Source organism: Saccopteryx leptura, chromosome 4, assembly GCF_036850995.1.
Source record: "Saccopteryx leptura isolate mSacLep1 chromosome 4, mSacLep1_pri_phased_curated, whole genome shotgun sequence".
Lineage (NCBI taxonomy): Eukaryota > Metazoa > Chordata > Mammalia > Chiroptera > Emballonuridae > Saccopteryx > Saccopteryx leptura.
In genome coordinates this window covers 107,690,182-107,713,572 of record NC_089506.1, presented here as the reverse complement: position 1 = coordinate 107,713,572, position 23,391 = coordinate 107,690,182, and the positions used below count along the sequence as shown (strand labels likewise).

General features: G+C 40.4%; 2 protein-coding genes across 2 annotated transcripts in view; one reads left to right on the top strand and one right to left on the bottom strand.

Annotated features, from left to right (window-relative positions):
- Nucleotides 1-5,734, top strand: part of NEK5 (NIMA related kinase 5) — an 80,535-nt gene extending 74,801 nt beyond the window's left edge. Inside the window, exon 22 of the mRNA XM_066383728.1 lies at nt 4,990-5,734. Coding sequence (XP_066239825.1) covers nt 4,990-5,098 — 109 coding nt within the window. The 3' untranslated portion in view covers nt 5,099-5,734. The remainder of the gene's footprint in view (nt 1-4,989) is intronic.
- Nucleotides 5,735-9,256: 3,522 nt separating this feature from the next.
- On the bottom strand, nt 9,257-23,262 carry ALG11 (ALG11 alpha-1,2-mannosyltransferase). Its single transcript, XM_066380950.1, has 4 exons — nt 23,156-23,262; nt 18,902-19,132; nt 16,294-17,225; nt 9,257-12,098 (listed from the first exon to the last, which is right to left on the bottom strand). Exons 1-4 carry the CDS (start codon nt 23,197-23,199, stop codon nt 11,827-11,829), a joined length of 1,479 nt encoding a protein of 492 aa, XP_066237047.1. The 5' UTR covers nt 23,200-23,262; the 3' UTR covers nt 9,257-11,826.
- Between the last annotated feature and the right edge of the window lie 129 nt (nt 23,263-23,391).

The following is a 23,391-nucleotide window of genomic DNA, read 5'->3' as shown; positions in this document are numbered from 1 at the left end:
CTAGGGAATTCCATTAAAATGTAAGCAAATAGGTATGTCTTATGTATTCTTTTATATATATATATATATATATATATATATATATATATATATATATATATATAAACAGATTTCATAGTGTGTATGATATTGTGAGACTTCCTTTTCTCCCCCTTAGCAGTGTCTCTTGAATGCACATCATCATGCACACAGTAGTAGTAGTATATATACTATAGTATATATTGTCAAATTGCCCTTCACAGAGGTTCCAGTGATGAACACTGACAGTGTATGGAAGCTCTAGTTTTTCCATATGTTTTCTTGCTGTGTGTATTACCAAGCTTATGGATCATTACACAATTAGGTTAAAAAATGGCATTTCAATTTAGTTTTAATTAGTTTTCCTTTTATGAAAGAAGTTGTATTCACACTTGCTTAATATCCACCTTTAGTTCTTCCTGTGGGAACAATTTATTAAATGGCCTTAGTCATTTAAAAATTTTAGGCTATTTAACTTACTGATTTGGGGAACTTTTTGTATTTTAGAAAATTAGTGTTTTTTTTAAAATCTGTAATATGATTAAAAATATTTTCCCATTTTTTGTTTGCCTTTTGATTTTATTTACAGTGGCTTGTGTCATGTAGAAGTTTCTTATTTTTATCTAGTTAGATTTATCAATTATTTCATAAAAAGTATGTCAGGATTTTTAAAGAACATTTATGATTTAATTTTCTATTGAGTTAAATATTTTATTCATCTTCAATTTTACTCATATTACAATATAAAGGATGGCTCCAACTTATTTTTTCCTAAATAAGTCCTTACTGTTCCAACACCATTTACTGAAAATCTTTATTTTGCTACCAATTTGAAATGCCACTTTTATAATCTACTATTCTTAGATTGCATATGTATTTGCATGCAATTTCTATTCTGTGTACATAGTCTAATTGTTATATTATAAATGTAGTGTTTATGGATTATTTTGTTTTGGGAGTCTAGTTCCCCTAAATACTTTCATTTTTCAGGATTTTCCTGGTTAGTCTTGTTTATATGATTTTTCATATAAACATTATAATCAACCTGTCTAGAAAATAAAAGGGAAGGAAGGAAGGAAGGAAGGAAGGAAGGAAGGAAGGAAGGAAGGAAGGAAGGAAAGAAGGAAGGAAGGAAAGAAGGAAGGAAGGAAAGAAGGAAGGAAGGAATTTGTTTCCATTTGCATGAAATATCTTTTATATTCCTTTACATTTATTTACTTATTTGTTTGTTTATTATTTATATATTTACTTATTTAAGTGAGAGGGAAGGGAGATAGAGACAGATTCCAGCATGTGCACTGACCAGGATCCACCCAGCAACTCCTGTCTGGGGCTGATGCTGGAATCAACCAAGCTATCCTCAGTGCCTGAGGCCAATGCTCGGACCAGTGGAGCCACTGGTTGTGAGAGGGAGAGAGAAGGTGGAGAGGGAGGGGAAGAGAAGCAGATGGTGGTTTCTCATGTGTGCCCTGACCGGGGATCAAACCTGGGACCTCTGCATGCCAGGCGAAGCTCTATCCACTGAGCAAACTGGCCAGGGCCTATTTATTTTTTTTAAATAGTTAATTTAAAAAAAAATTATTGATTTTAGAGAGGAAGGGAAAGAGAAACATTTATCTGTACCTGTGTCCTGACTGTGGGTTGAACCCATGACCTTTGTGTATTGAGAAGATACTCCAACCAACCAAGCAATCTGACCAACACGCCATCCCTTTACTGTACTGTATGTGTTTTTTATCTGAAGTGGGTCTCATGTAGACAGCATGTGTATGGATTTTGTTTTCTTATTCATTCAGCCACCCTATTTCTTTTGATTGGAACATTTAATCCATTTACATTTAAAGTAATTATTGATAAGTATGTAGTAGTTGCCATTTTATTATTAATATTCTTTATCTATTTTTCCTTCTTCTTAAAGTAGTCCCTTTAACGTTTTACTTTATTCTGAGAACTTCAGTTCTGACTTTCTTTACTTTTAAAAAAGTTTTACCTATTTCTCAAATACTCCTTTTCTTATTTCCTCCATTTCGGTTCTCCAGTCAGATATACTCTGGAGCTTCTCAATCTGCCCCTAGTAACATCTAATTGTACTTTCCTATTTTTCTTTTTCTCTTTTTCCACTTTTCCAGAAAGAGTGGCTCTGGAGAGCTAGTGTGGGGTATGATGTCAGGCATCCGGGTGCTCCTTCCTTCATCTCAACAAACTAGGGGACCAGACACAGTGCACCTCTGTTCTTCAGGGGAAAGAGTGGCTCTGGAGAGTTAGTGTGGGGTATGTCTCTGCCACTTTCCCTACCCCATGAGGGGAGGGAGGTGGGATCTGGGAGGCTGGGTTGCACTTTGTATTTTTATGTCTCTCCAAGTGTGGGCTGCAGGCAAACAGTGGGATCACTGGCAGTGAACCCATGCTCTGCTGCTTTGGTTCAGTATCTCTCCAAATTCCCCACAATCTCTCTGCTCCTCCTGGCAGAAGACCCAGTTACTCCAGGTTTCTGCTCTCCCTGGAGTCCTGATAGACAAATGCCCAGATATTCTGGGTCTCTTCCCTCTCCAAAGCTGACCATAAGTGCTTCATATCTCGCGCCCTGTTTTCATACCTTTCGCACCTTTGGTCAATTTTGTGCACAGATCTCTCAGTCACGCCTGTGAGTGTGGGAGACTGCAAGCTGGCAAAGCCCTCGCAGTTTAAGGCTTAGCCAAAGGCTAAGTTCTTCCCCCACACCTCCATATTGGCTATGAAGCTGGGTATTTGTACTGGTCCCATCCCCCCACTTCATTTGCTTGTTTAAATTGCTAGAAGCAATTTACATGCCCTTCTTCTCACCCTTTGTTCTGATGTTGGTTGATTTCAGTTATGCAAGGTGGAGGGTTTTCTGCACTTAGGAGAATTCTTGGGTTGCCTTGGAAATGTGACTTTGTATCAAGAGATATCTTTGATTTGCTAATCACTTTACTCTGTCCTTCCTATAAATAAAGTGTTGATTTGGAGGTGGAGACTCGCTCTTGCAAGCTAAAGGCATTGCAGAGGTCTCCTGATCCCATCCTTTTTCTCTTTGAGTTCATGTCTTCATTCCACACCATTCTCACTCAGGACCTGGACAATTACTAGCCGTGTGGTCCATGGCATGTGAGCCCACCTGGAGTTCCTTCCCTGTGTTATAGCTGTTTAGTTTGTTGAAATTTCAAGGGGAGAGATCAAGGGTATCTCTCATGCCACCATTACCCTGATGTCATCCTTCCCCCATATTTTCAATGTCTAATACCTACTTTCTCTCCATATATAAACATGCCCATAACTCTCTCATCTTGAAAAACACCAAAAAAAAAAGCCATTGCCCCAATATTCTGGAGATAATGCTGTCTTTTCAGAGCTGGGACCCCTCAGAGAAATTTAAGGTCATTGGTACCACTTTCTTACCTCCCATTGCTTTCTTGATAGCTCCTGACTCATTCTGACATACTCTCACAAAGTTCTTTTATTATTTTGAAATTGCCAAATCTGATTGTTATTTCCCAGTCCTCATCCTATTTGGCTGCTCCCAGTTTCTGGAAACTCCATTCCATTCGTTGGCTTCCGTGATAAACAAGCTTGGCTCTTGCCAGCTCTTCCTGTCTTGCTCATTTGCCACTTAGAATGCTGGTGATCTTTGAGATGGTTTTCTAGGTCTCTTGCCTTCTTCCCTTCTAAAAGTATCAGTGTTGCAGTCTTAGACACAATTTCAATTCCTACGCCTATAATTAGTAGCTGTGAGACCTTGAGCACATTTTTTAAACCTCTCTGAGCCTAATGCCTTTATAAATTGATGATAATGTCTGCCTTAAGTTTTGTTAGTATTAGATGAACTAGAGTATGTGTAAAGTGCTCTAGGTCTGTGACTGGCATATAATAAGGGCTCAATATATGGCATGTTTTTTCCTTTTTTCTCACTTTTCTTTTACACATGAGATGGGTATTAATAAATATAATTAAGGTTGTTGAACACAAGCCCAGCTAAACAGAATACTGGAGGCCCTGGCCAGTTGGCTCAGTGGTAGAGTGTCCACCTGGTATATGGACGTCCCAGGTTTGATTTCTGGTCAAGGCACACAGGAGAAGTGACCATCTGCTTTTCTACCACTCCCTTTCCCCTTCTTTCTCTCTCTCTCCCTCTCCTACAGCATGGTTCATTTGAGTAAGTTGGCCCTGGCTGCTGCTGATGGCACTATGGCCTGCCTCAGGTGCTAAAATAGCTCGATTGTCGAGCAACAGAGCAGTGGCCCCAGATGGGCAAAGCATGGCCTCATAGGGGGCTTACCCAGTGGATCCTGGTCGGGGTGCATGTAGGAGTCTGTTTCTCTGCTTCCCCACCTCTCACTTAATAATAAAAAAAAAAGAAAAGAGAAAACCAGAATACTGGTTTTCCTAACATTGGTTATCTAAGAAAAACCAGACTAGTATGATAAATAATTTACTACCTGGGTAAAACACAACTTTCTTTTAAAAATTTTTTTTATTTTAGTGAGAGGAGGGAAGGCAGAGAGACAGACTCCCATATGCACCCTGACTAGGATCCACTGGGCAAGGCCACTAGGGGGCGATGCTCTGCCCATCTGGAGCCGTTGCTCCTTTGCAACTGGAGCCATTTTTTAGCGCCTAAGGTGAAAGCCATGGAGCCATCTTCAGTGCTCAGGACCAACTCATTTGAGCCAACTGAGCCATGGCTATGGGAGGGGAAGAGAGAGAGAGAGAAAGAGAAGTGGGAGGGGTGGAGAAGCAGATGGGTGCTTCTCCTGTGTGCCCTGCATCTGAATCAAACCTGGGAGATCCACATGCTGGGCTGACGCTCTACCACTGAGCCAACTGGCCAGAACCAAAATACAACTTTCCTACTACTCAAGTGGGGGTGGAACATGAGAAGGGAAGTTAATTTTCATATGTATTCTTCAGTGTTTTGATATCATGAAGTTAATTTTTTACTGTTTATTATTTCAGAAATTTTGAAGAATCTGAAGATGAGTTGAGAAATGAAATAGTAGAATCGCTGGAAAAACTCACTGCTTTCAAAGAGGAGGAAAAAGAAGAAGAGGCTTCCGGTCCCTAGTCTAAGGACATTGAGAAGTCAGGAGAAAGGGATATGCATGCAGAAATATGCAGAATTAAATGAACGTTTGGGGAACATTTCTATTCCATATAACTGCAAAATTCATATTAATGGTCAGGGAACATCAACAACCAGTCAAAATGTGATTATTGTACTTTTTCTTAAGCAATAAGTTAGTTTGTGTACAAATCATAATACTTATTTTATGGCTTTTCTAGCAATCCCAAGGATTTACTAATTTTCTCTCTAAATTTGGACAATAGGGTTAATTTTGAGAAATGCATATATTTTCTTTAAAATTCCTATTAAGATATATTTTAGGTAATATATGTGCTAGGCAGGGTTATGTGCCTCCCCCTTCCCTAATGTGAATAGACAGAGGTAGGCAAAAGTAGGTTTATAGTTGTTTGTAGGGAAAATAATAAATAATACAAGAATAAATTCTGTTTCACATACTCATAACTGCAAACCACTTTTGCTCACCCCTGTATTATGTTCAATGCAAAGGGGAATTAAAGTTGCAGATGGAATTAAGGTTGCTAATCAGCTGATCTTAAAATAGGGAGGTTAGTGTGGATTATCCAGGTGGGCCCAGTGTAATGACAAGAGTCTTGAACAGGGCTAGAGGAAGGCAGAAGAGGCTCAGGGAGATGGCAGCATGGGGGTGTGTGTGTGGGGGGGAGTTGGCCTGGGGCTGTGCAGACGGAGGAGAGGGCCAAAGCCAGAGAAAGCAGGCAGCTTCTAGAAGCTGGGAAAGGAAAAGGATTTCCCTCAAAGTCCTGTCCACACCTTGATTTTAGGCTAGTGAAAGCCACGTTAGACTGCTGATCTACAGAACTCTAAGGTAATAAACGTGTGTTGTCTTAAACTTAGTTTATGGTAATATGTTAAGACAGTGATAGAAAACTAATACAAACTCGTTCTTTTAAAATAACGAATCTGACATTTAATAAAACTCTGATTTTGAAATCTCTTGTTATATTGAGTATTTTTTTGAAGCTGATGTTGACATGAGAATAAGGCAATTGAGCAAGGAGGCGGGTTGTTAATTACATGCCAAATAATCGTTTTATTATATTTCATTGAATTTTTGATAATTTGAAATGTATAGGTTGTAAACTCTTATAATGAACTTTATATATATATAAAAGCACTATATATATATATAGTGCTTAGCACAGTGCCAGAAATGTTTCCTGAATGAGTAAATAAATGCTAACACAGTTTCCTCAGTAAGACTGCAAGCTTTTTGTCAGAAAACTAGACATTTTTGTATTGATTGTAACAATCCCAGTGTTGAACACGTGCCTGGAGCTTAATAGTGTTGATTTATCTGCTGCTATGAAGGACAGTGTTGTGGTATTTAAGTGGTAGAATTCTGCCTGAAATACCTGCTATACAATAAAAAATAAAACCCGAACTGCACACTGATACACTGCTGAACCAAGACAACAAGGATGAGGAGGGCTCGGTCCGATTTTTAAGGTCTGCTTAGTGTTTCCATTTGGTATTATTTTATTAACTGTGTGGAATGCATGTCTCAGGATTCCTCGGTGGGATGCATCCCGTCTTTTATGCCCTTATTTTCCTGGTGTTGTTTGAGGAGCTGTTCTTTACATTTGGTATATAGAGTGAGATTTTACTCTTTTAGGGAGTATGTTCAGTAATAGTCACATCATGAAGCTGAAAGTATTTAAAAATCTCTCACCATTGTGTTAATTCCAAACTAGGTAACACAAACCCTGAGGGATTGGAGCATCAATAATTCCATACCTCTTTTAGTGGTCAGTGTGTACATATTTACTTTTAAAACATCATCCAGTTCAGACATATCTAATCTGCCAGTGTCTTCAGGTAATCTTCATTCTGTCTGAACGGAATTTGAAAGAATTGGAAATGCAACACAGTTCCTGAAAACCCCCCAAATGCAAAGAGCAGTCAATTACAGTGTGCAGGAAAAAACAAAGGAATGAATGTTTAAGGTCAATATTTCCAGATAAGCATATTAGGTTGTCTCCAATGACAAGATGCTTGGCTCAAGTCTCCTTTAGGTAACAGCCATCAAGGCTGATTAGCATTCATTCTAAGATTTTGAGCTCTTAGCTGTAAATTAGAAAATATTCAGTGTGATTGAGATACATACCTGCAAGGTTTTTCAACCTGCTTCAGCTCCTGCTTCACTTACCCACCTACGCACACCATTACCTAAATCATGTTCTAGAAACACAGCTCTGATTACTTTTTTTTCTGATTTTAGGCTTGGCTGCATCTGTTAAATTGAAATTATTGATCAGACCTGCATGCAGACCTTTTAGAATAAATTTTATTAGAAAAATCATGTATCTTTATGAAAGCTATCAAATTGATCATCCTTTAAATCAGGGGTCCCCAAACTATGGCCCGCGGGCCGCATGCGGCCCCCTGAGGCCATTTATCCGGCCCCCGCCGCACTTCTGGAAGGGGCACCTCTTTCATTGGTGGTCAGTGAGAGGAGCATAGTTCCCATTGAAATACTGGTCAGTTTATTGATTTAAATTTACTTGTTCTTTATTTTAAATATTGTATTTGTTCCTGTTTTGTTTTTTTACTTTAAAATAAGGTATGTGCAGTGTTCATAGGGATTTGGTCATAGGTGTTTTTTTTTTTATAGTCCGGCCCTTCAACGGTCTGAGAGACAGTGAACTGGTCCCCTGTATAAAAAGTTTGGGGACCCCTGCTTTAAATGGTACCAACAGGTGTATCAAGCCTTAACTTCCCTTCTAAGTGTCTTATAACATCTATATCTAGTCCAAGTGAGCACACTGCACTACAGAATTAGAACTGATACTTCTCCAAAGCCAAAGGTAGCCTCAGATTTAGGGTGGGGAAAGAGGAAAAAAAGGTAGTAGAGGAACAGGAGAGGTAGGGTAAATTATAGGGGTATAATTGATTCTAGGATTTGTATTGTTCTTGTGGTTTAACACAAGAATGGGGAGGAATAATCTTTCCTCTATCCTTCAAGGGTTTTTCAGCTGGTTTAATAATTACATCTACGAGACAGATTAGCAAGAGAAAATAACCAAATTTAATTACATACATATGTATGGGAACCCCACATACAAGAGAGGTTGAGACAAAAAGGGAGAAAGGGGTAGAGACTAAGGATGCAGTGAGCCACCCTGGTCTCAGAGGGGAGGAAGGTCACCACAGGACGTAAGAAGAGCAGATGTTTAGTAATGAGAAGTTTGCCCTGCCCTACAGATAGGTCATAAAAAGTCCTTCTCGTGATGATTTTTGAGACTTGTTTGGAGGTTCTAGCAGGGGAGCGCAGCTACTTGTATACCCTTGACCGAAGAACGGTCCTCTTCGACCGAGCACGCAGCTTCGGGAGGGAAGCACATGGAGCGGTGAGGGAGGGAGGGGACACCCACCTAGCCAGCCAGATCGGCCGAATCAACCCTGGCGATCAATGGGGTGACAGATGTCGCAGCCAGATCGCCCTCACATCCTCGTGATGATTCTTATTATGGGCAAGGCCCCAAGTTTAAATTCTTTAAGGGAGAGGTGAGTTTCTTGTGGGCCTGCAGGCTCTCAATTGCCTTCATCTCAAAATCATTCACATGCCAAAGTAGCACATCTTGGGGAGTTCTGCTCTGAACCCCTGCAGTAGTAACTTTTTGTATCTACTAATTGATTTGGCACAGGCATACTTTCATTTATTTATTCATATCCTAGTTCTGGAGTCTAGGGTACATTTACATAATTGAACACAAATATTCTGAAAGCATTGGTAATCATACTGGCCTCTATCGCATAAATTTTTCTATAAGATGATTTTGACTCTGAATATTATTAAAGTATATAAACCTCCGCTTCACAAAAATGTTTTTGATAGTTATGTCTGAACTATTCATTTAAAAATAAGTTATTAGTTCAGTTGGATAAAGCATCATCCCAATATGCTAAGGTTGTGGGTTTGATCCCTGGTCAAGGCACATCCAAGAATCAACCAATGAATGCATAAATAAGGGGAACAACAAATCTATGTTTTTCTCTCTTTCCACCCTCCCTCCTCTAAAATCAATAAATGAAAATATTTTAAAAATATAAAAAGTTGTTATAATAATCTACCAACCTATTCTTCTTGGCTATGAGAGACAAGATGCCTTTTGCCTTGCCTTAAATTTTTTCCCTTTCTTTAAAAGAAAATTTCTTGGCATATGAAGCTTGAAATATTAGTAGATAATAAATAATTCAGAATTGGGACTTTACAAGAGGGGCATAAATGTACCACACTGAGAAAAGTACCCAAGATAATGAAAATCACTTTAGATCATATTTAGATACAAATAACGATTTTTGTATCTATTAAACCTAAGTCAAATTTAGATACAGACTACTATACAAATAACCTGCACAACTAGAAATAAGAATGTGAATCATCACTGCTGCGGGTTGGAAAGACAGCCCATTCAAAAGCAACGTCTTCTAGGAATTTCTCCAGACAGTAACTGGCTTACTGCTTTGACACTTTTCATGGTATCAGTCATTCAGAGAAAAAGAAAAATGTAATAGTACCACATTAGGAACATCAAAGTAAACATTTACCCAAATTATATTTTCCAATGTTTGTGATAAATAACAATTTTTTTGAAGAAACAAACTTAAAAAATGTTTTGTGGAATCTCAGCATCCTTTCTTGCTTACTATATCCTCTACTTATGCCCTATTTCCATTTATATCTGGCCCATGATTTTCTTCGGGTAGATGGGTATCTGAGTGGACACCGTATGACTCTACCTCAAAGACTAGGTAGGTGCAAGAGAAGAAAAACCGGAACAATCTGGTTATAATCCTGATTTTATCATTAAATAGCCTTGTGATACTGAAGAATCTAATTTTTTTAAACCATTCTTGTCTGTAAAGTTGCAAATAAAAGAAAACTGATCTAGAGAATTCGCAGCATTTCTTTCAGCTCCAATTTCTACAAATCTTGCCTTTATAAACACAGTAATCTCCAATACAAAGCTATGATGGCGTGTCAGAACCCCCTGGGACTCGGTTGTGTTGCTTTTTGATCTGATGATGGTAGATGGCCTGCAGACAAATTAACAATGTAATTGGGAGTAGATAATAAAATGGCTAGATTGATGCATGGTGAGAAGATTGGAACAGAAAAACATACCTTTAACATGCCCCTAGCACACAGAGGCATCAGACTGGGAAAGTCATTTCACTGGACTAGGGGGAACTGACCACATATGCAGCAATGACAAAAGCTGTCGGTCTCTACAGCCATACTACTGCACGTGCATATGTTCACTTTCCATGCTAGTGACTCAGGACAGGAGTCCTGCTAAATTATACTGATTCCTAGCTAATGGCTTAGACACCAAGAATCTATGTAGGGTCCTAACAGTGATAAAGATGGGGTTACAGAAGACATTTACTATTATTATAGTTACCTTTAATCAAAGTAACTTTCATAATTTTTCAAGTATTGATACTTTCACATGCTTTCCATGTTAGTATCAGACTGGAAAAGGCAGTGAGGACAGGCATCACCATGTCCAGATTATAGAGAAAGAGTTACAGATGAGACTCAAAATGATTAAAAAAAGTTTTAATGTTAAAAGATCAGACGTTTGTAAGTGAAGAAGCTGAGGTCAGGCCCAGGTACTCTTAACTGCTAGTGTTCTCTTTAAAATGCCACCATGTCACCTTATAATGCACGAGGCTGATCATGGGGACCATGCACGTGGACCTGTATGTTACATCATCACTACCAGAAAAACAACTGATTGTGATGTTTTTACTCAGATCTCCTGACTGACGTAAAGCTGATCTCCAGCCTCTGAGATGGGATGATGAAAGGCCCATACAAATGTACTGGCAGCACTAAACAAAAGCCCATTTCCACAAACACCTAGTTATGGAAAAGATTACCGGTAGTCTATGCATGCCCAAAGAGCCATCTTACCGGTTCATCTTTTGACTACATGGTTTTAGATTATGATTAAAAGCCTGCTTAAAGTTCCTTTTTTAAGAAACTCATTAGATATATTTAAAAAGTCATTTACAATATTGCTTAAAATTTAAATGTACCAGAATTTTTCTGTGCTCCAAAAATGTCAGAACAATTTTAAAGTACTAATCAATTATTTTCTAGTCACTTCATTTTCTAAAAGGAAATTCCTTCCTGGTTACGAAAGTAATTTGACAAACAGGGATTTGAAAAATGTGAATTATACCAAAATTAAGGTTGTTCTTTCAGATCCATTTTTCAGATTTTGAGACCAAATTTTTACATTTAAACATATTTAAAAAAAATTTTTTTGATTTTCATTTATTGATTTTTAGAGATATGGGGGGGGGTGTGAGAGAGAGAGAGAGAGAGAGAGAGAGAGAGAGAGAGAGAGAAGCTGGAAGCATCAACCCCTAGTAGTTGCTTCCTGTATGTGCACTGACCAGGCGAGCCCAGGGTTTCAAAATAGCGACCTCAGCATTCCAGGTTGACACTTGATCCCCTGCACCACCTCAGGTCAGGCTACATTTTAAACATTTAAGGTTACTTTTTCCATTTATGTAATATTTTGCCCCTTTTCTTTGAAATAAATATCTTGCTTATATATTTATAGAGCATTGCTTAGGCAGACTTTATTATAAGAGGGAATGAGTTTAGAAAAACTAACATATGAAAATGTTTACCCATTTTATATAAAACATCTTTAATTTGTACAGATATGGCATTATTTAAATAATTGCTCCACAGACGACAGGAATGTCACTTCGAACTCCTGATCAGAGAATCTGCTTACAGACGCACGGGCCCTGTTTCTGATTTGAAGTCTCTTTTCCTCAGACAAGGAGAGAATGTACGCCATCGTCTCAGCGTAGCCGTCTTCAGTGTCAGCCAGAAACCCAGTCACCTCCCCTTCGTGAGGAACGACGATGTCCAGCTTGGGGCCCCCTGAATTGTGTGCAAGGATGATTGTGCCAGCAGCCATGCACTCCACAACTCCTGAGGAAGAAACAACATCAGGGAGTCTTTCAAGTGTGTAAATGTGTTCACAAGAACACAAATGAGCAGAAACCTTTAAAAATTTTAAGAGACTTGTGATGAGAAATTTAAATAGATGTCTGTGTGTATATAAATTCAGTTACTTTAACTTCCATGGTGAAAAATAAGATAATTTTAAGGTTTTAAGTTTTTAAACCAAACCCTCACAATAACGCTGCTTTGTTCTTAATTAAAACAGACCAATAGATCGAACAGTCTATACCCAATAGGTATGCTGTAAATCATAAAACAAAGTAGAAGACTAGAGAATGTTAGCAGGATGGTAGGAAATTAATGGATACAGAAAGACAAAAAGGGGTAAAAATATATCAAAAGCAAAAATATAACAGTTCAAATGACAGCATCAGGAGAAAAAGGGAAAAAAGGAAGCCATCTCAGCGAAGCACACCATTGCTGACGCTGACGTTACTGCCCGGATTTCTGACACATTGGAGACTATTGTGTGCCCAACAGCAGTGAACTAAATGAAAGTTTTGGGTTAGTTTCTGCCAAATATAGTAGGTGGGGATATAAATTACTCTAGCCAGCATTTCCTAACTGTTTCTAGAGAAAATTAAGCCCTTCAGAAAGTGATTTAGGTGACCACAGAACTGATTATCCTAGCTGTGCAGGAAAGCAGTGAAATTCTTACAACTGTTTCTTCAACACTGGTGAAAGCTCTATGGAACAGAATTTTCTGCTCATGTTGTAATTTGAATTCTTATTTGAAAAATATGGATTATACCATAATAATTCTGTTTGAGGCTGGATACCATTTCTCTACACTTTCTCTGCTACTTCACTCTAATCAATTTAACCCCCTCCCTCCACCTCTCCCTCTCTTCAGTGTCCTAAGGAAGAAAAAAAGAAAAGCATGTGTGCACCAGCTCTCTCTCTCCTTCTAAGTCCCCCCTGCTATTGTCTCTTCTCTCACCTCTTTTCCAAACATACACTTCTGAGCAGTGTGGGAGCACTAATTCCACTTGCTCGCCTGTACGCAATGCTCAACTCACCACAATTCAACTCTCCTCCTCCTCCTCCATTCAGCTGACTTGCCCAGGTCTTCGGTGACTTCCACGCCTGGCCGGGCACCTGGGGAGCATGGGAACTTGCTGCCCTCATTTTCCTTCCCACTCTCTTCTCTTGGCTTGCATGACACTGCGCTATATTGGTTTTCCTCCTCTTTTATTTCTTCTCTTCTTTGCTGTCCCTCTTCTTCTGCCCCCTTCTGAACTGTTACTGTTTTCAGCAGTCTATATTATGGGCCTCAACATACTTTCCATAGACAATTGATCCCCACCCACAGGGGCTGCAGTAACTACCTGAGCAACAAGCCTTGCATCTGTATTCCCAGATCAGGTCCCTCCCTGCTCTTCAGCTCACATATATAATGCCTACTGGACACACACAGTACATGTCCCTCAGACAATTCAAACTCTACAACAGGGGTCGAGAACCTTTTCAGCTGAGCCATGAACGCCACATATTTTAAAATGTAATTCCAGGAGAGCCATACAATGACTCGTGTACATTATTTATTATCCAATAAAAATTTGGTGTTGTCCCGGAGGACAGCTGTGATTGGCTCCAGCCACCTGCAACCATGAACATGAGCGGTAGGAGATGAGTGGATTGTAATACATGAGAATGTTTTATATTTTTAATGTTATTATTTTTTTTATTAAAGATTTGTCTGCGAGCCAGATGCAGCCATCAAAAGAGCCACATCTGGCTCACGAGCCACAGGTTCCCGACCCCTGCTCTACAAGCTTGAAACTCGGTTAGACTGCTTCTCCTCCTGGATCCCCTCTCTAGGTGAAAGCCATTGCCATTCACACAGTTGTCCAGAAAGCAAACCCTAGGTAGGTGTCTCTGACTCCTCTTTGTCCCCAGTGTAACACACCCAGTTAATCCCCAAGTCCTGCTCAATCCTTCTTCAGACTCATTGGCATGTTCAACTAGCAAGTTCAGAGTGCCAACACCTCTCATCCATGTTGCTGCGAAAGCAGTTCCTGCCTTTCAATTCCTGCTCCACACCCACCCATTCCCATGCTGCAGCCACAGTGAACCTTAAGAAACAGAAAGCTTTAAAATCCAATACTGGCCCTGGCCGGTTGGCTCAGCGGTAGAGCGTCGGCCTGGCATGCCGGGGACCCGGGTTCGATTCCTGGCCAGGGCACATAGGAGAAGCGCCCATTTGCTTCTCCACACCCCCTCCCCCTCCTTCCTCTCTGTCTCTCTCTTCCCCTCCCGCAGCCAAGGCTCCATTGGAGCAAAGATGGCCCGGGCGCTGGGGATGGCTCCTTGGCCTCTGCCCCAGGCGCTAGAGTGGCTCTGGTCGCGGCACAGCAATGCCCCGGAGGGGCAGAGCATCGCCCCCTGGTGGGCAGAGCGTCGCCCCTGGTGGGCGTGCCGGGTGGATCCCGGTCGGGCGCATGCAGGAATCTGTCTGACTGTCTCTCCCCGTTTCCAGCTTCAGAAAAATACAAAAAAATAAATAAATAAATAAATAATCCAATACTAAATAAATAATAAATATAAGTAAAACAATACTTAAAACCCTTCTGTCTTTTCCTACTGGCTTCATATGGCTCCAGGCACTTCCCCAGTGTCTGGCTGCTCCTCGTCAGGCTCCAGGCACACTGAGCTCCATTCCCTGAGTGTGCCTGCTAATGCTCCTACCTCTTGCGGGCTGCTAGCCCCACTTTTGCATGGCTAACTTCTAATTACTGTTCAGGTCCCAGCTGAAGTGTCGCATGGTCCCCAACCCCACGAGCCTGTGCCAGGTGCCCCAGCATAGCACTCGGCACATGGTACAGTTCGTGATGGTTTAACTGGTCTGTATCACTCACAGAGCTGTGAGCCTCTGAGAGGAAGAGTGGCTCCCACTTCAGTCACGCCCAGCACCTGCCCAGTGCCTGGCACAGCAAATGCTTAATAAGTATCAGCAGAAGGAAGCACGGGAGGTCAGGTTCCATGCAGAGAGGGTGTATCCATCCACAAGACCCTGCTGTATGTCTAAGCTTAGTACTGTGCTAGGTACTAAGTACTTAGCTTAGTACTGTGCTACTAACCAGGAACAGAAATGAGTGTAAGAGAAATGGTAGCCTTAGCATAGGGGACTTCACTTATGTTTTTCTATTTCCCCCTAACATCCAGCAGTATGAGGTACAAGTAGGACTTGAGACATATGAACCAAATTAGACACAAAACAGTACTTGATTTTATACCAAAATATGTACATAACAGGAGGTCGGAGAAGAGAGAGCAATCAGTGCTGGGATAAATAAGGGCAAGGAGATTTAAGCTGAACACTTATAAAGGGATTTGGCAGAAAGAAAAGGAGAGGCCATTTCAATAATGAGAACAGAATTTAATAAAAGAACCAAAGACTTTCAGTGAGAAGGCCACCTGAAGCCAGCAATCCTCAGCTTTTAATGCACAACAGAACCACTTAAGCTTTACTGAAATACCTAGGCTTTGACCGGTCCTTCAGCGCGACCAGAGTAGGTCCAGGAGTCTGCACCAGCACAGAGATGGGTGTCGGTGGGGAGAGAGAAGCTGGTGGTTAAGAGTAGGGGCTCCCGGCCCTGGCCGGTTGGCTCAGCGGTAAAGCGTCGGCCTGGCATGCAGAGGTCCCGGGTTCGATTCCCGGCCAGGGCACACAGGAGAGGCGCCCATCTGCCTCTCCACCCCTCCCCCTCTCCTTCCTCTCTGTCTCTCTCTTCCCCTCCCGCAGCCAAGGCTCCATTGGAGCAAAGATGGCCCGGGCGCTGGGGATGGCTCCTTGGCCTCTGCCCCAGGCGCTAGAGTGGCTCTGGTCGCGGCAGAGCGACGCCCTGGAGGGGCAGAGCATCGCCCCCTGGTGGGCAGAGCGTCGCCCCTGGTGGGCGTGCCGGGTGGATCCCGGTCGGGCGCATGCGGGAGTCTGTCTGTCTCTCCCCGTTTCCAGCTTCAGAAAAGAAAAAAAAAAAAAGAGTAGGGGCTCCCTGGGTTAGAATGTGGGCTCTACCTCTCACTGTGTGACTGAATTTGACCATGTTCTAACATCTCGTTTGAGATTTATAAAATAGAAAAAACTTCCCTAGTATCACTTTATCAAAACAACCTAGACTGTACATCTCATAGCATCAAAGAAGGTAAAGGACAAACTCACCAATCCCAAAATGTTCATTCCACATGGTATGCAGACCAATTGTTCCTTCAGACAAGTAATGCTTTAATTCATTGAATGGAATATTTATTTTAAATTCCACACTTTCTTGAACTCCTAGCTCCTCAGAAAGCCTTCTCAGTTGGTTCACCCTAAGTTCATCATCTTGGTTACGACAACCTCCAATGAGGACAAGTTTAAGTGAAGGAAGGGACTCAGCCTTCTTCTTACTCAACAATTTAGCAAATGCTCTGATTTGCAAAGGATGATTCTTTTCAGGCCTGAACTGGCCAACAGAGACCAGCAAATGTCCCGGAGTCGTGTTCTTCTCCAGTAAAGGAATGTCTAGAAATGTCTTCACATCACAAGGTGGATAGACAACGTTAGTACAATGCCCAACCTTCCACAAAGAGAGAATATGGTTTAATGTCCAAGAAGAATTGACCATGACTACATCACTGCAAGAACCCACACATCCATAAATAAAAGCAAACAGATGGTAATAGATGAGCTTTACTTTGCTGAGAAAAGGATTCTTGGAAATAAAGGCTGCATTATTAAATCCAACATTTTGATTCTTCACTACAGAAAGCATGTCCGTGCTAATAGTGGGATAATGAACATAGCTTCCAACTCGGCAGCCACCTAAATACTTAAACAGAGGAAGTGTGAAAGCGTAGCCCATTGAGTCGATGTAAACATCAGGAACACACTGCATCAGAGCTTCCCAGCCGAGGAAGATGGACCCTAGACTTTGGCCCAGCAGTGTGAAGTGAGGATAGAGGGAATCTTCCACGAGGTAGCGCCTTCTTAAGAAAACAAACTTCACTGGGTGCATTAATCTGATGTTAAATCTTCTGAAAGCACCTTCTAGTATTTGTTCACTGCTGACATTAACATCACCAGTATAAACAACATAAGATGCTGAAGGATACCTGAAACAGAATAAAATAGTTAAGAAGTTCATTAGTTTAAACCTCTAGTTCATCAGGTTAAAACCAAGCAAAAATGTGTATTTTCCGATGGCTTTAGGCGACCCCTGTGTTTTGGTCGTTCGACCCCCGCCGGAGTCGCGACCTACAGGTTGAGAACTTTAAGGCAGCAGCCTTAAAGAATGTCCCTAACTGCTCAATCTAAAGTATCCAGTCACACTCATATTATTCTATTTTAATTTCTTATATAGCACTTCTTACCATTTGATTTTTTTTCTTATTACCTTGTCTCTTTCAACTAAAAGTTAAGGTTTGCAAGAGGAACTTGATCTATCTTGTTTACCATTTACTATCAACTCCTTTTACAGTTCCTGAAACAGCAGGTCCCCAATAAATACGGCTAGATCAAACAAGAGTATACTGTAGCTAAGGCTAAGCCAGGAAAGACCTGCTGAGATTAACTGTAACTGAAGAGAAAAAGATTATTTCAGAAAAAGGGGCTGCTATATGAAAAGGCAAGGAATCTGAAGACAGCTTGATGTTCCTAGACAGTATGCTGGAGCAAAGTATGTGGGAAGGAGCAGAGAGGATGAGAAATAAATGTTGCAAAAGCAGGATGAAAATGTATCTTCTGTGTCATACTAATTATTTAGATTTCTTTTTTTTTAGCTGAGTTAGGAGTAATAAGGGTTACTGGGGAGTATGTGCACAGATATAAAACTTAACCACTGCCCTCAAGATATTGTCGGTAGGGAGAGACAACAGTAATACACAGAATTATGAGAAGAAAAGTACAGATCAAGGTAGGGAGGCCTTCAAGGAGGTGGGAATTAAGCTGGGATTTTAAAAAATGCTTTGAATTTAGGCACTTATGGAAGATGGAAGAGGAAAAATCGGGGTGGTGTCTGGAAGCCAGGATGGGCCCAGAATATGGAAATATAGAGCTAAGGGAATTAACTGTGAAGGCTTTGGAACTAAATGAGGAGCCTGTGCCAGGAAGCAGGATGACCATGGAAGGTTAAGTTTTCCTTATATGTAAAGCAAGAATGGAACCTGCATTTTACTATGTTTTTTCCTTTCTAAAAGAGAATCATAAATATTTTTGGGATAGGGGTAGGGAGAAAAAAAGCTTAAAACATTAAATGATCTATGACACCGCATTCTTTCTAACAGGGAAACTTACTTAGGCTGCCCAACTAACAATGGTATCAGAATTAGATCAAATAGCTGCTTCATAAAGATTATTTCAGGTGTGACACCACTGTTAAAAAATCCACCGAAATTTCTGTTTACTATCCATCTCGTCCACTCACCCAGGGTGACTGGTTTAAATTATGCCACAAAAGGGCAGATATTTTCCCTTTCTGTTTCTTTATCATAGCAACTAAAATTCAATAGGATCCTGCCTATTGAGAGGAGTATTTCCTTGTTGAAGAATAGTTAAAAATGAATTCCTGGCTATGAATAAGGTATTAGAGAAAGATGAATTCTAGGTAAGGATTACAAAAAAATGCTAACAAGCCTGGCCTGTGGTGGTGCAGTGGACAGAACTATGAGTTGACTTCTTGTTTCCCATCCTTCTCTCTCCTCTTTCTGTAAAATCAATAAATAAAATCTTTAAAAATATTTTTAAAAACACTAACAATGTAGCAGACTAGTGAAGAAAGATGCATACCTACTTTTTCTGCAGGGCCCTTATTGCACACCATAATACTCTTTCTCCTCCTCCGCCAGCACTGCAGTACGGATGAAAAAATGCAATCACCATTTGATCTTTTTCTTTTTTGCCAGTTGATGCTGAGTTTTTCTTTTTCTGTAGCTGCACTCTGATTCCCCACAGGATAAGGACCAAACACAAACATAAAATTCCACATACAATTAGCCCAGGGAAGAATAATGAATAAAAAAACCTGAAACAAGAAGGAAAAGGTGAAATTAATAGAATACCTACTAAACAAAAATAGGAACACAAGTAAAGTCTACTTTTATATATCTACCTTGTGTTTTGGTAGCAAAGAGAAAATTTTTATAGCTTGTGAGTCTGCTAATGAAATACTCAATTAAAATTCTAATGCTCTAAAACATCCAATGACAAAAGTGTAAGTGCCTTTTATAATTTTTTTAAATTCAATTTTCAGAGAAAAGAGAGAGAGAGAGAGAGAGAGAGATAGGGAAAGAGGGAGAGAGAAAGAGAGAGAAGGAGGGAGGAGCAGGAAGCATCAACTCTCATATGTGCCTTGACCAGGTAAGCCCAGGGTTTCGAACCGGTGACCTCAGTGTTCCAGGTCGACGCTTTATCCACTGCGCCACTACAGATCAAGCCAGTGCCTTTTAATTCCAAGCTCCACAGTAATGTTAGTAATTTATTTTTTCTTTCTAATCAACAGTAAAAATCAATGTTGAACCACCTTTCTCCTAACTCAATATGTGTTAAAGGATTAAAACAAACTTAATTATTAATCTCAACAAGACATTTGTAATAGCATCTGACGCTCAAAATGACAACACATTACCCCCCAAAAATGTCTTCTTGAATGATCGATATTTCACTAGTTAAGAGCAGGGGTCCCCAAACTTTTTACACAGGGGGCCAGTTCACTGTCCCTCAGACCATTGGAGGGCCGGACTATAAAAAAAACTATGAACAGATCCCTATGCACACTGCACATATCTTATTTTAAAGTAAAAAAACAAAACGGAAACAAATACAATATTTAAAATAAAAAACAAGTAAATTTAAATCAAGAAACTGACCAGTATTTCAATGGGAACTATGGGCCTGCTTTTGGCTAATGAGATGGTCAATGTGCTCCTCTCACTGACCACCAATGAAAGAGGTGCCCCTTCCAGAAGTGCAGTGGGGCTGGATAAATGGCCTCAGGGGGCCGCATGTGGCCTGCGGGCCGTAGTTTGGGGACCCCTAGTTAAGAGCTTGGTGAGAGAGTAGTAAATCATCTTGATTCTCTCACTTCACATCAAGTAGAACAATTTCTGGGGTAAGAGGAATGGAATTGAAATTTCTCCATTTCTATTTCGAGGTCTGCATTCGACGTGTCTATGACCCTAAAACCATGATCTTCCCTTATTTGCCTCTGAATGAGTTGCCAAAAACCAGTAATGTTATATCTCATGCACATCAGTAAACTCTGCCTACTCACTGCTAAAAGTTTCAACTGAAGCCCTGCAAAGGCAGGGACCTACGCATGTTCACCACTATATCCCATAACACCTGGTGCAGAGAAGTCATCCAATAAATACACATTGACTGAATGCAAAAGTTTATTAGCTGCTCTGCTGTCTCTTAAATTATGTTGAAATAATTTCTCAAGTTACGCTCTTCTCTCAAGGTTGGTACCTCACAGTATTTGTAACACCGTGCCTACCCTTTATAAAGAATTTGAGAGGCTTAAAATAAGTCACAAAAACAATAAAAATACTAAGACTTAAATACTAAAAAGTCAGGGGCCAGGAGAAACAAAGTTAAAGTATGTTGCAGGGGAGAGAAGACAGGCTGGCAGGGAATAGATATGCAGGCTCTAAATCTGTGCATAGTAATGAACAGCAGACTGGGTCCGGGTGGCTTACTGATCAAAACAAATATGGGCATATACTGTGCAGTTACATAGGTTTCATTCTCCTTAAGTAAAGAGAGAGCACGCAAATTCTTTTATCAATAAAATAAATTTTATTGATAATCAGTTTTGAAACATATTTCTCATGAGGAATTTCCTCATTGTGATCAAGTCCATTACTTGAAGAAGTAATTCACTTATTAAAATACTGTAGTCTCAGGATAACTTGAAACTCTTAAAATGAGTTCCCCATACAGCTTTTTTTACATCAGGTTTTCCCAACCTTGGCACTACAGACATTTTGGACCAGAGAATTCTTTGTTGTGGGGGCTATCCCATGCATTATAGGACATTTAGCTGCCTCCCTGGCCTTGACCCACTGGATGCCAGTAACATCTGTTAATAATTGTTTTCAGACACTGCTAAATGTCCTGCTGGGGCAAAAGCACCCCTATTGAGAACCACTGGTTTACAGTGATTATACTAATATTTAGCACATTAGAAGTAAAAACTGAGGAGTTAAAAAAATCTTGTGAATTCATTTAAAAATGACAAATCCATTACAAGTTAATGTATAGCTTTTATTTTAAAAACCCTCTATTTTCCAAACCAAAAAAGTAAAGTTACTTAGGGTGTTGCTGTTTTAGTTTTGCAAATCTCTTTGATGTTTGGCTTAACAGAAGATAGTGGCTTCTTGTATCTGCTTCTGCATTCAATATATTGTTTTATTTAAAGTATGTGAAGAAAATGCAGACTCATTCAGATGTATTCAGGAACAGAGAGTCTATGTTGATAATCTTTTCAGATAGTTGGAATATTTCTCTGTGATACTATACCAAATTAAAAGAGTGGACCATTCATTTAGCAAACATTTATTTAGCCATTATTATGTGCAACATGTTGAATTAGGGACATTTCAAATAGGGATTATGAAATAGAGAAAGATATGAAGGCTCTGAAAACAGACTTTGCTGTTCAAAATGTTTTATTTTTATTTATTTATTTATTTTTGGTGGCAGAGACAGAGAGAATCAGAGAGAGAGAGACAGGAACAGACAGGAAGGGAGAGAGATGAGAAACATCAATACTTCATTGCGGCTCCTTGGTTGTTTATTGATTGATTTCTCATTTATGCCTTGACCAGGGGGCTACAGCAGACCAAGTGACCTCTTACTCGAGCCAGCGACCTTGGGTCCAAGCTGGTGAGCTTTACTCAAACCAGATGAGCCCACATTCAAGCTGGCAACCTCAGAGTCTTGAACCTGGGTCCTCCGCATCCCAGTCCGACGCTCTATCCACTGCGCCACCGCCTGGTCAGGCTGCCGTTTGAAATGTTTTAAAAAGTCATCATAGAACTTGAAGTAGAAGGAACAGAAATGAACAAACAATACCTGAATTTTAGCAAGACTACGTCAATACTGCTACTCAGGATGCTATTTTGTTAATTATAAATTATCAAACAGAACAAAATGGGTGGGGCAACAGATTACAGTTGTAAGTATGCAAAACACAGAGTTTATTCATGTATTGTTACTTATTGTATTATTTTCCATATGAACAACTGTAAACATACTTTTGCCCCATCCTGTCTGCAGGTGCTAAAAGAACTGGTTAGGGAGAAGAGACTAGGTCTTTCTGTTTTAATCAGTGCAGGGCAAGACGATTAAAATACAGTACTATTTCAACAACCAATATGGGAAAACTGTCTATTTTCACCAAAATGTTAATATTCATCTCCAGATGGTAGCAATTCCTTGTGCATCTTCATTTCTGCTCATCTATTTCCTAATTTTTCTACAAGAAACAACTTATTACTTATGTAATAAGTGTAAATAATAGTATTTTCTATAACAATTCTTACTCTAACCAAAAATAAAAATCAATGGACGACCAAGAAGCAGAGGATTCAACATAAGCTTTATATCTAAGTGACTTATGTTGACAATAGTTCTAGTGAGTGAAAGAGACTAAGGCATGGAGAGGGAAGATCCAGTTTCTTCTTCACCAAAAAGACGTGACGGATTGCAAAAATGACTCGTAGGTCAACCATGAAGGAAAATGAGGAATAAATATGAATAACTGATGAGAGATTAACTGGAGGGAAAGAAAAAGCTGAAACATGGAGGGAAACGCGATCCTCCCCAGCAGTGAGGCAGATGAGGAACAGGCGATGAACCGAGTCTCTAACCCAGTCGGCTCCAGTCTAACGAGAAAACCCTAAAGTGAGAGACAGAGCGCTCATTGGCCTTAAGAAGACAGCTTAGATCCGTGCCTAGCCCTTCCTCGCAAAGTGTAGTTGCGCAGCCGGACAAATCCCACCCCGATACAGAAACCCGTGAGCCCTCTGCACCCACTCCTCACCTCAGCCACTCACAAAAGCACCAATCCCTCTCGGCAGCCGCCATCTTCAGTCGACACTGGGACGCAGGAAGAGCTTCCCTATTTCTCTTCTCTATTGGCTACTGAGGAAGCGTGCCACCGCCCCCCCCCCCCCGACTTCACGGGGCCGTCGGTGCGTTCCAATTGGTTGACGGTAGTAGCTTCCCACGGCCTTCCAGCCAATAGAATCTTCTGAGGTGTAGACAAGTTTTCGGTTT

What these genes read in the sequence shown, in the direction of transcription:
- ALG11 (XM_066380950.1), bottom strand. Translation starts at nt 23,199, where the DNA reads ATGGCGGCTGCCGAGAGGGATTGGTGCTTTTGTGAGTGGCTGAG. An exon ending in TGCTTTTGTGAGTGGCTGAG is followed by an intron (nt 19,133 to 23,155) that starts GTGAGGAGTGGG and finishes TTCTTGTTTCAG; the next exon opens with GTTTTTTTATTCATTATTCT. An exon ending in ATAAGGGCCCTGCAGAAAAA is followed by an intron (nt 17,226 to 18,901) that starts GTAGGTATGCAT and finishes ATTCTGTTTCAG; the next exon opens with GTATCCTTCAGCATCTTATG.